Source organism: Protomyctophum bolini, assembly GCF_963924005.1.
Source record: "Protomyctophum bolini genome assembly, chromosome: 5".
NCBI lineage: Eukaryota > Metazoa > Chordata > Actinopteri > Myctophiformes > Myctophidae > Protomyctophum > Protomyctophum bolini.
Genome location: NC_137866.1, coordinates 27,893,050 through 27,909,970, shown reverse-complemented (window position 1 = coordinate 27,909,970; position 16,921 = coordinate 27,893,050). Strand labels below are relative to the sequence as shown.

General features: G+C 45.5%; 1 protein-coding gene across 2 annotated transcripts in view; it reads left to right on the top strand.

The window, feature by feature from the left end:
• The window catches only part of sema3b (sema domain, immunoglobulin domain (Ig), short basic domain, secreted, (semaphorin) 3B), a 118,996-nt gene that overhangs the window by 69,293 nt on the left and 32,782 nt on the right, over positions 1-16,921 (top strand). For both annotated transcript variants that reach the window (XM_080763211.1, XM_080763212.1), the window contains exons 2-4: positions 1,065-1,714; positions 8,979-9,136; positions 12,866-12,928. In XM_080763211.1, coding sequence (XP_080619337.1) covers positions 1,525-1,714; positions 8,979-9,136; positions 12,866-12,928 — 411 coding nt within the window. In that variant the 5' untranslated portion in view covers positions 1,065-1,524. The remainder of the gene's footprint in view (positions 1-1,064; positions 1,715-8,978; positions 9,137-12,865; positions 12,929-16,921) is intronic.

The following is a 16,921-nucleotide window of genomic DNA, read 5'->3' as shown; positions in this document are numbered from 1 at the left end:
CTATACTTAATCCAAAACCAGTTTCTCTCTTTCCCCCTCCTCTCTGTCTCTTTGTGGTCTTCCTCTATCCCCCTCTTCCTCTGTTCCTGTGTGTCAGGGCCAAGTAAGAGCTATACAGACTTTTTGTTGTTGTTTTTATAGAGCCTTTTTTGTTTAGAATCAACCAACTTAACCCATTCTGGGCGGGAACCCCTTTTGGTGTTTTAAGCATTGTGTTATACACTGTTTGCTATTGAAAAATAGCAGATCTACAAGCTCATAGCGCGGCACCGAGTGCCACGCTACGAGCTTGTAGGTCTGCTATTTTTGTCCAACATAACAGCACTTCATTGTGCACCCATCATCTACCCAATGATCCTTGTTTCATTTTGTTTCATTTCGTCAGAAGGATCTCATCTTGGTGACGCCTGTCTTTAAAGACAGACGACAGAGAGAGAGAGAAACGGAGAGGTGGATGAGGTGTGTGTGTGTGTGTGTGTGTGTGTGTGTGCTCCTGCTATACAGTTTTATTTGTATTAATATAAGTGATCTGCACGAGCTCGCAACACGTAGCAGTGTAACAAATGCCTGTGGGATAGACTGAAACTGGAGAGAGAGAGAGAGGGAGAAACATTAAGGGAATGAGAGTAGAGGACAGCAGCCACTTTCAGGTTGGCAGCGCCATATAGTGGGTTTTTGTGTCGGGTAATATGGCACTAATTCATCATATCTCTAACACACACTGTGAGGTGACCGTGTGTGTGTGTGTGTGTGTGTGTGTGTGTGTGTGTGTGTGTGTGTGTGTGTGTGTGTGTGTGTGTGTGTGTGCGTGTGTGTGTGTGTGTGTGTGTGCGTGCATGTGTGTATGCTGGATACTGTCCCTTGGTCCTGCTGCTGTAATGTGAAGTGATTACAGTGCTGTAGCCATTATGGGGACTGGCATTAACAGAGGCTGGCAGGGGCATCAATCTAGCCCACGCTAAATATACCTCCGACGCCAGGGGAGCACACACACACACACACATGTGCACTGGCACAGTCTCTGTCTAAACAGTCCGGCGTTTTTCTCCTTCAATCTATTTCAGGTCTTTTCTCTCTACATTTTGGTAAACGGCGGCCGGCCTTCACCCATGCAGCAGCGGACACAATCAGAACCCAGCGGACGACACATCTCAGATTGCAACGGAACAAGATCGCTGGGACTAGTTCCGCGAGGGACAGGACGTGACTGACCGCTGAGAGAGAGAGAGAGAACAGGTTTTTGGAACTTGACGGCTTGGGAGTATAAGGTCACCTTCTTCTCAAAGAGGACCGGTTTGCTAAACGAGGCTAATAATAAAAGCTAAATCTAAACGGGGGAGTTTGATAGTTACGGGAAGAATCTGGACAGTCGAGGAGGCCCAAGATTATAAGACCTGCCTTAAAACCTTCACATAATAAGACTAGACATAAAACGGAAACTATACGGACACCACTAGAGCCGTTAGAGCTCTGCAACTTGACGATACGTCTGGAACCTTTCAAGAAGGTTCTCTCTGTGTCACAATGATGACCATGGTGATGATGGCGGTCATGATGGTGACGTGCAGCTCCCTGCTGATGCTGGGCCTGGCCGCCGCTGCCGCCGCGCACACTTCCTCCAGCACCGCCACCGCCGCGGCCGCCCGGACCCCCTCCTCCCCAGCCTCCTCCACATCCTCCTCCTCCTCGCCTCGCATGAAGCTGTCCTACAAAGGTAAGAAACTCCACTCCAGGACCACCGGAGTGAACGATTCGATACAAATATCTTCTAGAAACTCTATGTTTCTATGTCAGTCGTTCCCAAACATTTTCATGTCAAGGACCCCCAAAAATATGTGTAATTGGCCCGCCGACCCCCATCTGAAAATATCTTGTTCCAGGGACGCCCCCCCGAAGCAACGATTTGAGTTAAAAACATTCGCTCTGAAAGAATATATATTCAAAGATTTGAGTTGAAACGTTCGCTGTGAACGAAGATATATTACAAAATTTGCACCACATTTTCACGATTACATTTTAGAAGATCTACAAGCTCATAGTGCAGCACTCGGTGCCGCGCTACAAGCTTGTAGATAGCTAAAGTTTAAAATAATGCTTAAAACACCAAAAGGGGTTCCCATCCTGAATGGTTTAATTGAAGTGAAGTGAAACATAATAAATGTTTTTTAAGGCTGCTTTCCTCCAGCTTAAGTACACAATCCACTTATTGTTCATTGGTGAAAATGAGTGTTGGAACGGCCAGAGTTGGGTGCATTTGATACCTGTGCGGTATTTGAACTGGTAAGTCTGAGTGTGTGTGTGAGTGTGTGAGTGTGTGCGACGTGCGTCCTTGTAGTTGTGTATTCGCTCATATTGAGGTGTTGTAAAGGGATATGTGTGTATAGCAGTATAGCAGATCCTTATCTACAATTATAATCGTACCCCCTAGGCTAGTGTATGGCATGTGCCACTTACGTTACGTACATGTTCATACCCCCCCCCCCAATCCATACAGTATATGAAAGCGGCGACCGTCAATTTACCTTTTAGTATTTGCTCCCGTTGCTATGGAGAGCCTCCGTCCTCACCAGCTATGGGATTTTTAAATCCAGCTCCATTGAGCCTCCATTATAACAGGATTTTGTATCTTGTATCTCTAAAGCTTGGAGCTGGTCCATGGTGAGCTGTCGCACATCCGTTGTACTCGTTTCACACATGCACATACACACCTATACGCACCCAAACAGATACTATACAAGCACAAACATAACAAAACATACAATCTATCATGGAAATATTTGTACACACAGACGCGCACACGCGTGCATTCATGTGTGCACATACATACACACACAAATTGCACGCACGCACGCATGCACGTGTGCACCAAGACATACTCAAAGAGATTGGAGAATAATTGCTGATATATACAGATACAGCACATGCACACAGTCGGACACACACACACACACACACACACACACACACACACACACACACACACGTCACACACGCAGCCTCGCTCTGGTTCATGTGATAGTCAGCCATATCCTTTTTACAATAAACACCCCTGAACAGTAGCCAACCGTAATTTGTGGTTGCTGTTATTCTTGGCTGGGCTTTGAGCCACACAGACATCACACACACACACACACACACACACACACACACACACACACACACACACACATGTGCGTGGCGGCAGCGTTGTGTTTCATCTCTGGAGTATTGTGAGATATAAGATGCCGGCTCAGCGCCCGACACAACCACATAAACCAGCGATCTGTTCCATTTGCAAGAGCCAGCAATTACAGCCTTTACTAAACACACCAAGGACTTACGTCTCTGTGAAGGCCCCGACGCAACCAATCAATTACACTGAGCCTTGTGTTTAGACAGAGGTAGACAGTATACATGTAGGAGACAGGAACAGGCTATGCTTGTTGCAGAGAGCAGATCAAGGTCAGTGCTTCACTGAAGCACACTTCCGCTTCTATCTAGACTGCATGCACATCATCATTAGGAGTCAAATGTTTTCATTTCGGTTAGCACGTCAAGTTGTTGAGACACTTTCAAAGTGGTCACTTTGTAGAAGTTTTCCTTTTTGAGGGGCAGCTTTTGTCTCGACACGTCTCGATATTTGCCATTTGACGATGAAAGGAGAAATTCCGGTCAAATGTCCACCAAATATGACATAAATTTGTGGCAACACAAACATCAAATGCCATTGACAATGAAGGGAAAGTTTATATCATATGTAGACGAACAAATCGGCTAACCAATCACATTAATTCAGTTCAATGAAAGGATAAATTAGGTCATGTGCCTCAAATATGATGTAAATTTAGTCCCCACACGTCTCGATATTTGCCATTGACAGAAATTACGGTCAAATGTCTGCCAAATATGATGTAAATTTGTGGCAACACAAACATTAAATGCCATTGACAATGAAGGGGAAATGTATGTCATATGTAGACAAACAAATTGGCTAACCAATCACATAAATTCAGTTGTTCATGAGATGATGTATAATGATAAGAGCGCCCCTCACTTCACACGTATGGAATATGGAATGTCAGAACAGGTCAGCTCCATATATGGAGATCTAAGGGTGGCAACAGGGTCAGTGTCTTGAGTGTACAGGGTTTGATGAGGCCCATATCGTTGCTTTCCAAATGTTTCCATGCCAAGGGCCCCCAAATAGCCATAGCCTTTAGCCTCTGGATATAGAAAAAATGGCAACAAAAAAAGAAAAGAGAAAATGGCCAATCTAGAAGTGCCCAACACATTGATGTGACGTCACGTGAGTTTGTAGATCACAACTCTTTTCATAAATGCACATACAGTACTGGGTACACACAAAATATACAATAATATGCAATCTCTAACAGTGGAGGGAATCACTAAATGTTCACACAGGCTAGAGTGTGTGCTTGTGTGTGAGCTTGCCTGCGTGCGTGTGTGCAACCAATATTCACACACATCTTTTACACTTAGTACAAGTGCTGTACTGGAATGTCTATAGCCCGTTATTTACACTTTTAACAATATCTTCTTCCAACACACACAGTGACTGAGCAGTGGCTCAGGGGTAGAGTGACCGGATGGAAACCGCAAGGTTGCCAGTTCAAACCCGGGCTCCCCCAGAGTTAGTGTTGAAGTGTCCTTGAGCAAGACACTGAACCCCTAATTCCTCCCGATATGCAGGTTGGTGCCTTGCATGGTTTCCTCTGCCATCGTTGTGTGAATGTGCGTGTGTATGAGTGAATGTAATGCACAGTCTATGTAAAGGTGTGTGAATGTGTGTGTGAATGGGGGAATGTAATGCACAATCTTATGTAAAGCGCCTTGGATAAAAGCGCTATATATAAATGCACCATTTACAGTACCATTTATGTATCTCGTTTGGATCAATCTTCTTCAACCTAAGCTAATATAGGGTATCTATGCTATGCATGCTGTCACTATTAAACAGACCGACGTAATGAATACGACACATCGATTTGAGCATCATAGGAAAGGAGCTACAGTAGATCAAGAAAACAAGTGAGCAATGAAAGACCCACAGGCAGGGACCCATGTCATTCCATCAGGCAGGGACCAGGCAGGGACCAGGCAGGGACCCATGTCATTCCATCAGGCAGGGACCAGGCAGGGACCCATGCCATTCCATCAGGCAGGGACCAGGCAGGGACCAGGCAGGGACCCATGTCATTCCATCAGGCAGGGACCAGGCAGGGACCCATGTCATTCCATCAGGCAGGGACCAGGCAGGGACCCATGTCATTCCATCAGGCAGGGACCAGGCAGGGACCCATGTCATTCCATCAGGCAGGGACCAGGCAGGGACCCATGCCATTCCATCAGGCAGGGACCAGGCAGGGACCCATGCCATTCCATCAGGCAGGGACCAGGCAGGGACCAGGCAGGGACCAGGCAGGGACCAGGCAGGGACCAGGCAGGGACCCATGTCATTCCATCAGGCAGGGACCAGGCAGGGACCAGGCAGGGACCCATGTCATTCCATCAGGCAGGGACCAGGCAGGGACCCATGCCATTCCAAATCCTGTAACTATTACATACTTCTGAAGGCAACTCTAGGGCTTTTTTTTCCACTGGCTGGAGCTCAACTATTATAGCTTATGTCTACTAATTCAAACCGAACTGTCTTAGGTAGTGTTTTCCTCCAGAATGAGCTCTTGGCAGGAATAGCCGTGGCTGTGAAGCGGCACTTCAGGGCCTTGTGACACTAAAACTTTCCATTGAGACCAATACGGTTTCATTGCTGCTCTCGATGAGTTACAGGTCCTTATGAAACACAGGACTCTACGGCTCCGCCGCCTGGCAGGAGAACAGCTGGCAGGAGGGCACAGTTAGAAGAACTAAAAGGGCATTCACTTCTAGTTCATTTTTACTAGATGACTAGTTGTTTAACTACCTATAAACAAACTTTTATTTTTTTGGAAATACATATTTGTACATTTAAAAACTGTGTACATTGGTGACCATAACTATAATCTATAATCTTCTTATCAACTAGTCAACTAGTAACAACAAGGTCGACTAGTGGATTTACTAGTCGACTAGTTGCTTAATGCCCTAGTCTATACATATATAGTGAACTAATAGTCGACCGGGTTTTATTCTGTATGGTACAAAGGTTCGCTCCCCCTACAAAGGGAATCTCAGTTCAAGTCATTGGTGCCATTCCCGAGTGTGAGTTTGTACATTAGAACAGCAAAGCTTTAACTTTTGACTCCTTTAACTTCATGTGACTTGGGGTTTAGAATGTAATGAAAAGATCAAATGCGGGTCAGTGGACTTAGTAGTTAGCAGTTTTATGTTCTCATATAAATCCTGCTTTAGAAACCAACTGGCCTTGGCTTCGTTTGACAGAACATTCATATAAAGTTTTGACACTTAGATACGTGCATGCATGCATGCCAGATACAGACATGGGTGCGTTCATACACACGCACACACGCGTACGCACACGCACTCAAACTCAATACACATACACACACTGACACTTTCTCTCAGTCAAACACATTGCATCCTCACACAGATAACTATAGTGCTCAAACTGCCTTCAGTTAACTATACAAGAAGCTAAAAATAACGTTTAAATACACATACTCCCAGACCTTCAAGACAAGCTTTTTGGCCAGGCGGGAGTGACTGTGAGAGGTACCAGAGGCCACAGTCAGTCAGTCAACTGGCAGGGTTCAGTATTATTATTTTGGGATGTCGGCACCATCACATCCATAGTGATATTGTTGAGTGGTTGTGTGTGAATGTGAGCATGCTGAATAAGCACCATCACATCCATAGTGATATTGTTGAGTGGTTGTGTGTGAATGTGAGCATGCTGAATAAGCACCATCACATCCATAGTGATATTGTTGAGTGGTTGTGTGTGAATGTGAGCATGCTGAATAAGCACCATCACATCCATAGTGATATTGTTGAGTGGTTGTGTGTGAATGTGAGCATGCTGAATAAGCACCATCACATCCATAGAGATATTGTTGAGTGGTTGTGTGTGAATGTGAGCATGCTGAATAAGCACCATCACATCCATAGTGATATTGTTGAGTGGTTGTGTGTGAATGTGAGCATGCTGTGATCGATGTGATCGATGTTTGGAGACACACCAGGTGTGTGTGATGTCTAACCCATTTAGACCTGAGGCCGATTTTTTTTTAAAGGCTTCTAAATCCTAAGAGTTTTCTTGAAAAACCTATGTTTCTATATCGGTGGTTCTCAAACAATTTCATGTCAAGGAAACTATAGGCTATGTAATTGGCCGCTGACCCCCATCTGAAAATATGTTGTTCCAGGCATCCCCCCCCCCCCCCCCCCCCCCCCCAAGAAGCAAAGATTTGATTTAAAAACGTCCACTGTGAAAGACATATATTCAAAGATTTGTGCCACTTTTTTCTTTTTTCTTTTTAAAGAATAGCAGATCTACAAGCTCTATTTTAGTATTTTTCAATAGCTATATAGTATAACATGCTTAAAATACCAAAAGGGGGTTCTCCCTCCCGTCCTGAGTAGTGGGTTCTAATGGGGGGATCCATCTGATGTGTTCCAGAGCTGCAGTTCCATGGGGTGCGGAGGTTCTAATGGTTCTAATGGTTCCATCATGATGTGTTCCAGAGCTGCAGCAGTTCCATGGGGTGCGGAGGTTCTAATGGTTCTATAATGATGTGTTCCAGAGCTGCAGCAGTTCCATGGGGTGCGGAGGTTCTAATGGTTCTAATGGTTCCATCATGATGTGTTCCAGAGCTGCAGCTGTTCCATGGGGTGCGGAGGTTCTAATGGTTCTAATGGTTCCATCATGATGTGTTCCAGAGCTGCAGCAGTTCCATGGGGTGCGGAGGTTCTAATGGTTCTAATGGTTCCATCATGATGGGTTCTAATGGTTCATCATGATGTGTTCCAGAGCTGCAGCAGTTCCATGGGGTGCGGAGGTTCTAATGGTTCTAATGGTTCCATCATGATGTGTTCCAGAGCTGCAGCAGTTCCATGGGGTGCGGAGGTTCTAATGGTTCTAATGGTTCCATCATGATGGGTTCTAATGGTTCCATCATGATGTGTTCCAGAGCTGCAGCAGTTCCATGGGGTGCGGAGGTTCTAATGGTTCTAATGGTTCCATCATGATGTGTTCCAGAGCTGCAGCAGTTCCATGGGGTGCGGAGGTTGTAATGGTTCTAATGGGTCCATCATGATGTGTTCCAGAGCTGCAGCAGTTCCATGGGGTGCGGAGGTTCTAATGGTTCTAATGGGTCTATAATGATGTGTTCCAGAGCTGCAGCAGTTCCATGGGTGCGGAGGTTCTAATGGTTCTAATGGTCTATAATGATCTGTTCCAGAGCTGCAGCAGTTCCATGGGGTGCGGAGGTTCTAATGGTTCTAATGGGTCTATAATGATCTGTTCCAGAGCTGCAGCAGTTCCATGGGGTGCGGAGGTTCTAATGGTTCTAATGGGTCTATAATGATCTGTTCCAGAGCTGCAGCAGTTCCATGGGGTGCGGAGGTTCTAATGGTTCTAATGGTTCCATCATGATGTGTTCCAGAGCTGCAGCAGTTCCATGGGGTGCGGAGGTTCTAATGGTTCTAATGGGTCTATAATGATCTGTTCCAGAGCTGCAGCAGTTCCATGGGGTGCGGAGGTTCTAATGGTTCTAATGGTTCTATAATGATGTGTTCCAGAGCTGCAGCAGTTCCATGGGGTGCAGAGGTTCTAATGGTTCTAATGGTTCTATAATGATGTGTTCCAGAGCTGCAGCAGTTCCATGGGGTGCGGAGGTTCTAATGGTTCTAATGGGTCTATAATGATGTGTTCCAGAGCTGCAGCAGTTCCATGGGGTGCAGAGGTTCTAATGGTTCTAATGGTTCTATAATGATGTGTTCCAGAGCTGCAGCAGTTCCATGGGGTGCGGAGGTTCTAATGGTTCTAATGGTTCTAATGGGTCTATAATGATGTGTTCCAGAGCTGCAGCAGTTCCATGGGGTGCGGAGGTTTGAGCTGGAGCGTTCGTGCTGCTTCAGCGCCCTGCTGCTGGACGAGGAGCGGGGCAGACTCTTCGTGGGGGCCAGGAACTTCCTGCTGTCGCTCTCGCTGGACAACATCGCAAAGCAGGAGCAGAAGGTTGGTCACAAATCACTAAAAAAGAGCTTGCCGAATCGCTTAGCAGAGTTTTGACGTTTGATGACCTCATGGAACCTGATCATATACTGTAACCCCTCGGGTTACTATATGCGACTTATCTTCTCATTGGCTGCCGCATTGACCTATTTGTCATTGGCTGCCTCGTCTCTAGGCAACCACACACTTTTTGCCTCTAGCTAGTTTATGATTTATTTTCTCTATTATTAAGGTTATTGTATAGGCTATCGGTCAATTTGTATTTGTGGCGTGGAGGGGGGGGGGGGGGGGATGCGAGACATGGCCAAAGCATTTTCGGGTTTTCCAGCCAAAAAACGTTGAGAACCCCTGCTGTAAACGAACGGGCACACTGTGAAATCCTCAGTGTTTCTTTATCTATTTGTGACCCATAGAGCGTATGATGGACTGATGATGCGTTCACACTAAGCGATGAGCTACCGTATATGAGCCCTTTTCAATGGAAGCCAGTGATACTTCACTGTGGGGGGGGGGGGGGGCTGGGGCTGACAGTGGATCAGGAGGTAGACGGTGGCCCAGTTCGATCGCTGTGGGCTCCCCCAGAGTTGGTGTCGAAGTGTCCTTGCATTGAGCAAGACACTGAACCTAATTGAGTAGGGGTTATCCCCGATGAGTAGGTGCCATCAGTGTTTGAGTGTGTGCTATATAAAAAAATAAATAATAATAATATATATATATATATATTTATTTTTACTGCGTGACAAGCTACAAAAGCTACCAACACGTTGAGCGGGCCTCAACTATTTTGAGCGCTCCAGTGTGACCTCCAGTGTGACCTGAATACATTGCCACTGAGAATGTTACTGTACTGTATATACCATTGTTGGAGGTCTTACATGAAGGTACAGACATTTACGAGAGAGAGAGAGAGAGAGAGGGATAATAAAGGAGTGACTGAGTATGTGAAATATGTGGTTAATATAGACAGAGGTAGCGATAAGGAGCGCAAGAAAAGAAAAGGAATCTGGGAAAGAATGTTGAGGTGATTTCTATCTGGCTGACCTACCTTGATGGATATTTCTACCATCCAATCAGCATCAAGATCAGAAGTGAAAGTGTCAGGTTTTATGTAAAACTTTGCTTGGCCCGCACACACACACACACACACACACACACCACACACACACACTGACACACACACACACACACACACACACACACACACACACACACACACACACACTTATCAAAGTGGGCTCTATTAAGACTGAGACGCACTGGCACCTACACTGGATTTGATATTGGCCTGACTTCAACCTGTTAGCAGAAATATGATCACACACTTCAATCCGCACACGCTGTCTGATACACAGTACACACACTGTCTGATACACAGTACACACACGCTGTCTGATACACAGTACACACGCTGTCTGATACACAGTACACACACTGTCTGATACACAGTACACACGCTGTCTGATACACAGTACACACACTGTCTGATACACAGTACACACACTGTCTGATACACAGTACACACGCTGTCTGATACACAGTACACACACACGCTGTCTGATACACAGTACACACACTGTCTGATACACAGTACACACGCTGTCTGATACACAGTACACACACTGTCTGATACACAGTACACACACTGTCTGATACACAGTACACACGCTGTCTGATACACAGTACACACACACGCTGTCTGATACACAGTACACACACTGTCTGATACACAGTACACACGCTGTCTGATACACAGTACACACACTGTCTGATACACAGTACACACGCTGTCTGATACACAGTACACACGCTGTCTGATACACAGTACACACACTGATTACACATGAAGCTCAACGTGCGTATCACACAACCCATAACTGCATACAGTACACACAGGACACAGCACACCCTGCAACACCCATACAGTACACACAGGACACAGCACACCCTGCAACACGTAAAACATACAGTACACACAGGACACAGCACACCCTGCAACACCCATACAGTACACACAGGACACAGCACACCTGCAACACGTAAAACATACAGTACACACAGGACACAGCACACCCTGCAACACGTAAACATACAGTACACACAGGACACAGCACACCCTGCAACACGTAAAACATACAGTACACACAGGACACAGCACACCCTGCAACACGTAAAACATACAGTACACACAGGACACAGCACACCCTAGCAACACGTAAACATACAGTACACACAGGACACAGCACACCCTGCAACACGTAAAACATACAGTACACACAGGACACAGCACACCCTGCAACACGTAAACATACAGTACACACAGGACACAGCACACCTGCAACACGTAAAACATACAGTACACACAGGACACAGCACACCCTGCAACACGTAAACATACAGTACACACAGGACACAGCACACCCTGCAACACGTAAACATACAGTACACACAGGACACAGCACACCCTGCAACACGTAAACATACAGTACACACAGGACACAGCACACCCTGCAACACGTAAACATACAGTACACACAGGACACAGCACACCCTGCAACACGTAAACATACAGTACACACAGGACACAGCACACCCTGCAACACGTAAAACATACAGTACACACAGGACACAGCACACCCTGCAACACGTAAACATACAGTACACACAGGACACAGCACACCCTGCAACACGTAAACATACAGTACACACAGGACACAGCACACCCTGCAACACGTAAACATACAGTACACACAGGACACAGCACACCCTGCAACACGTAAACATACAGTACCACAGGACACAGCACACCCTGCAACACGTAAACATACAGTACACACAGGACACAGCACACCTGCAACACGTAAACATACAGTACACACAGGACACAGCACACCCTGCAACACGTAAACATACAGTACACACAGGACACAGCACACCCTGCAACACGTAAACATACAGTACACACAGGGACACAGCACACCCTGCAACACGTAAACATACAGTACACACAGGACACAGCACACCCTGCAACACGTAAACATACAGTACACACAGGACACAGCACACCCTGCAACAACATAACTGCATACAGTACACACAGGACACAGCACACCCTGCAACAAAAACATACAGTACACACAGGACACAGCACACCCTGCAACACGTAAAACATACAGTACACACAGGACACAGCACACCCTGCAACACGTAAAACTGCATCTGAGTGTCTGCATGCACAGACTGAGTTACTGTGGTGCGTCAGATGAGATTTGATAGATCAGTTGTTTTTTTCACATTTTGGAGCTCTTGATTTTTTGGTCAGGGTGTGCACTAGGTATTTCTGTTTTCTTTTACAGCATGGTTATGTGGATTTTTAACTATGGCGTGTGGACACGTGGATCGGTGTGGTGTGCAAGTGTAGAAGCGATTAAAGGCTGAGGGGAGGAGAAATGGAGGAGAGGAGGCCAGGGCATGGTGACGATGCAGCTTCGTTGGCTCGCAGGAGAGAATAATTGGAGGAGAGAGAGAGAGTAGTTTGTAGAGTTTGTAGAGAGGTAGAGAACAGCCGCTGTTGGCTGAAAGAAGCACTGAGGTCACGTCGTACACTTGGTTATCGTGATCAAACGAAATCTTTCAACTTTCTGAAAGTGGAACAAGGTGCATGAAGCTATTATCAGATACTGTATACATGTGGTCAGCATGCATGCCATCTGAACTTTGACCTCTGTATTCCAGATATACTGGCCTGCCCCTGTTGACTGGAGGGAGGAATGCAACTGGGCTGGCAAGGACATCAATGTAAGTAGACTCTTCTCTTCTCTTCTCTTCTCTTCTCTTCTCTTCTCTTCTCTTCTCTTCTCTTCTCTTCTCTTCTCTTCTCTTCTCTTCTCTTCTCTTCTCTTCTCTTCTCTTCTCTTCTCTTCTCTTCTCTTCTCTTCTCCTCTCCCCATCTCTCCTCTCCCCATCTCTCCTCTCCTCCTCTTTCCTGTCAGAAACTCCTACACTGTGTGTATACTATCCTTCAAGCATCCATCCTTTAAGCATCAGTCATGCACTTCCCATCACTGGACATTTATTTTACATCACATCTGCACACAGTTGAACAAACAGAAGCCTTTCCTGTGTGTGCACGTGTGCATGTGAGTGCGCTGCAACTGTCCACTCCTACTCAATACAGCACGATACAACTTTACAAGTCATTAATCATGGGACTTCTGCTCACAAGTCCTGAACACAAAGTATAAATATACTGTTAAGTAACACACCTACAGGACAGCTCTGTTTTGATAAGCTGTTCTGTGGTCAGAACACTCCCTTCCTTTGTGACTGCATTGACATAATGGCCTCTTCAAATAGAATAGTGGAAAAGTCCACTATAGATTCACGGTGAGCAAATGTTAAAGACGGGTAATATAAAGTCAAATCCACAGTGTTCTTTTATTTGTACAAACCCTTGCCAGGGGATTTGGTTCCATTTGTACACTCTCAGATTTTGACAGTATGCTACTGTATATGCTCCGTAACACAACATACCATAACAACAACATAACATCCTGTAGTCGATACATCGCACAACGTGTTCCACGATTTGCCCAGTTTTGAGCGTTCATGCTTTCTGCGTCTCACCTACTGTACAGCATCGCCACAATTGTCATTATTGTTTTTATATATTTTTTTTTTGTTGATGAAAGAACATAGTACTGACATTCCACCAAATCCCCACCAATGATTTATTTCGTTACAAAGTCGCAGGATAAAACAATTAAGATCTCTTAAAATGAGAATTAGTTAGGACCTGAATATAAGATTCAAATTACACCTGTGTGTAGTGTAGTGTAGTGTAGTGTAGTGTAGTGTAGTGTGTGTAGTGTAGTGTAGTGTAGTGTGTAGTGTAGTGTGTAGTGTAGTGTAGTGTAGTGTAGTGTAGTGTAGTGTGTAGTGTAGTGTGTAGTGTAGTGTGTAGTGTAGTGTAGTGTGTAGTGTAGTGTAGTGTAGTGTAGTGTAGTGTAGTGTAGTGTAGTGTGTAGTGTAGTGTGTAGTGTAGTGTAGTGTGTAGTGTAGTGTAGTGTAGTGTAGTGTAGTGTGTAGTGTAGTGTAGTGTAGTGTGTAGTGTAGTGTGTAGTGTAGTGTAGTGTAGTGTAGTGTAGTGTAGTGTGTAGTGTAGTGTAGTGTAGTGTAGTGTAGTGTAGTGTAGTGTAGTGTAGTGTGTAGTGTGTAGTGGTGTGGTGTGTACCGTACCGTACCGTACCGGGTCCCGGCAACATCCAGACCCCCCAGGAAAACGGGGCCTTTCCAGAGTGACAGAGTTGCAGCGTTCCGTGCTCGGACACGTACGTACGTACACAGACACGCATACATACGCGTACGCATACTGACACACCCATAGCTGCGTAATATGGTGGAGGCACCGCTCAAAAAAAGAGCGCGACTGTAACACGGAGCATGTAACATTGACCCTGGGAGTGTTTAAATGAACACTCTGTATCCACCCTGTGTCATTATGAAGAGTGATGTAAGCATGGAGGAGGATGGTCGGGTCAGGAGGTAAGGGTTTGGCTGCCCTTGGCTGACCCAAACTTAGAGCCTATAGACCACCCAGGACTATATTACACATATGTGTGTGTGTGTGTGTGTGTGTGTGTGTGTGTGTGTGTGTGTGTGTGTGTGTGTGTGTGTGTGTGTGTGTGTGTGTGTGTGTGTGTGTGTGTGTGTGTGTGTGTGTGTGTGTGTGTGTGTGTGTGTAAAACAAACCCCTCATCAGTGTGATTACACAGCTGTAACAGAGAGACAACGGCCTCCATTCATACATAGACTCCAGTTTCACCTGACCAGTAGCGTGCGTGTGTGCTTACACGTTTCTCTGTGTGGGCGTATGTCACAGACTGTGTCTTGTGTCAGTTTTAAAGAAGTAGCTATAGTGACAGTTGAGAGGGGAGTGGTGAAGTGAATAAATGACCTTACTCCAGAGAGAGAGAGAGAAAGAGAAAGAGAGACGATAAAAATAGCGTTACGGGAATCGACAAGTACAATGTTGTGTTGAGAGGTCTTGTCTCCAGGTGGGGTTCTGTTACCAGGTGGGGTTCTGTTACCAGGTGGGGTTCTGTTACCAGGTGGGGTTCTGTTACCGCCTGTGTGTTCCTCTATATCAGGGGTTCTCAACCCGTGGGTTTTTTTTTTTTTTGCAACTTGAATGGCGGGAAAATGGAAATGAAGAGTTTACATATAGTACACGTATAGTCATGCATATACACTTTCCCTAATGATTATATCTGGTTTCAGTATTCATGGTGTATTGTCTTATAAGGTTATTGTAGCAGTCAATTTATATTGGGGGTTGGGAGGGGGCGGGGCGGGGTTCCCGAGACATTGCCAAAGCATTTCCGGGGGTCCCCGGCCAAAAACGTTGAGAACCCCTGCTCTATATTTATATATTGATCGCCACACACACATCTCTGAAGTAGTGTTTACCTCAAGCATAGGCCTATTTTGAACAATCATCAAGGTTCAGCCCACTTCCTCACAGTATAGTATCATTGCTGTCGGGCGGAAACTGTATGTCCAAAACCGTTTTATATTATTATTTTAAAAACATTTTAAACTATTGGAGCACACCGGTCCATATAGGGATATCCCTTTGGTCTAGTGGTTAAGATGTTGGACTTTCACGCAGGAGACCCGAGTTCGAATCTCGAGTGTTACATACAGTATGCACTACTGATGATGAAGTGGAGCAAGTTATGAAAATATATATAAATTATGTCTGTCTGTCTGTCTGTCTGTCTGATACAACTGTCTGATTCTCAACTGGTGGTCTGACGACCACCAGTGAGAAACAGTGCTAAACTGCCTATTATCTCTCTCTCTCACACACACACACACACACACACACACACACACACACACACACACACACACACACACACACACACACGCGCACTGAGAACTTAGTTGACCTCACATTTTGACCCTAATGTGTCTCAGCAGGAAAAGCCCTAAATCTTTCTCTCTCTCTGTCTGTCCATCCCTCTCCTTCTCTTCATCTCTGTGTGTCCGTTCATCACTCTTTCCCCGTCCACCTTCATATACCTTTCTCTCTTTCTCTTCCATTTCTCCTTCTGTATCTCTCCTCATGTCTGCCCTTCTTTTCCTCTCTCTGTCACTGTATATCACTCCTATCCTCTACCCCACCTCTTCAACTCTCTCTCTCCGTTCTTCCCAGGCTCTTATACCTCATACCTCCCGTTGTTGGTTGTCTGTGAACCAGAAGTTTCAGTTTTTTTATTTTACGACCTCTCCGGTCCATCCCTCTTCTTTCAGTATTTGTGGCCTTCCGTCCCGTTCCGCCCCTTTGTCTGTTTTCCTTTTTTTTTATCGAGGGAAAAATGGCCAACCTCTTTTTTAAGCCTTTCACAAGCTTTTTGTCTCATGAAAATAAATGGAAAACACTGCGCTCGACCTCTTGACTCCTCCCGCTGTCGGAGAGAACCAGAATTCTGTCTCTCTGACTCTCTGCAGCCTTGTGTCATCTTCTCCATCTGTCTCACCGTCTCCATCTGTCTCTGGCCTTCTCCACGTGTCTACAACTTTTATCTCACTCTTTTCCCCTATTTCTCACTGCAAAAACAGAATGATTAAAAACTTAAGCGGGGGCTTCGAAACTCACTTCTGAAATGTTGTATACTGTATACTATCAGCTGTTTGTCACAAATACAAACCTTTTGGCGCATTCAAAGGCGAGTTGTGAGCCCGCACTTTGTTTTTCTATCTCTGTCTTTCTCCATATTAGCCATT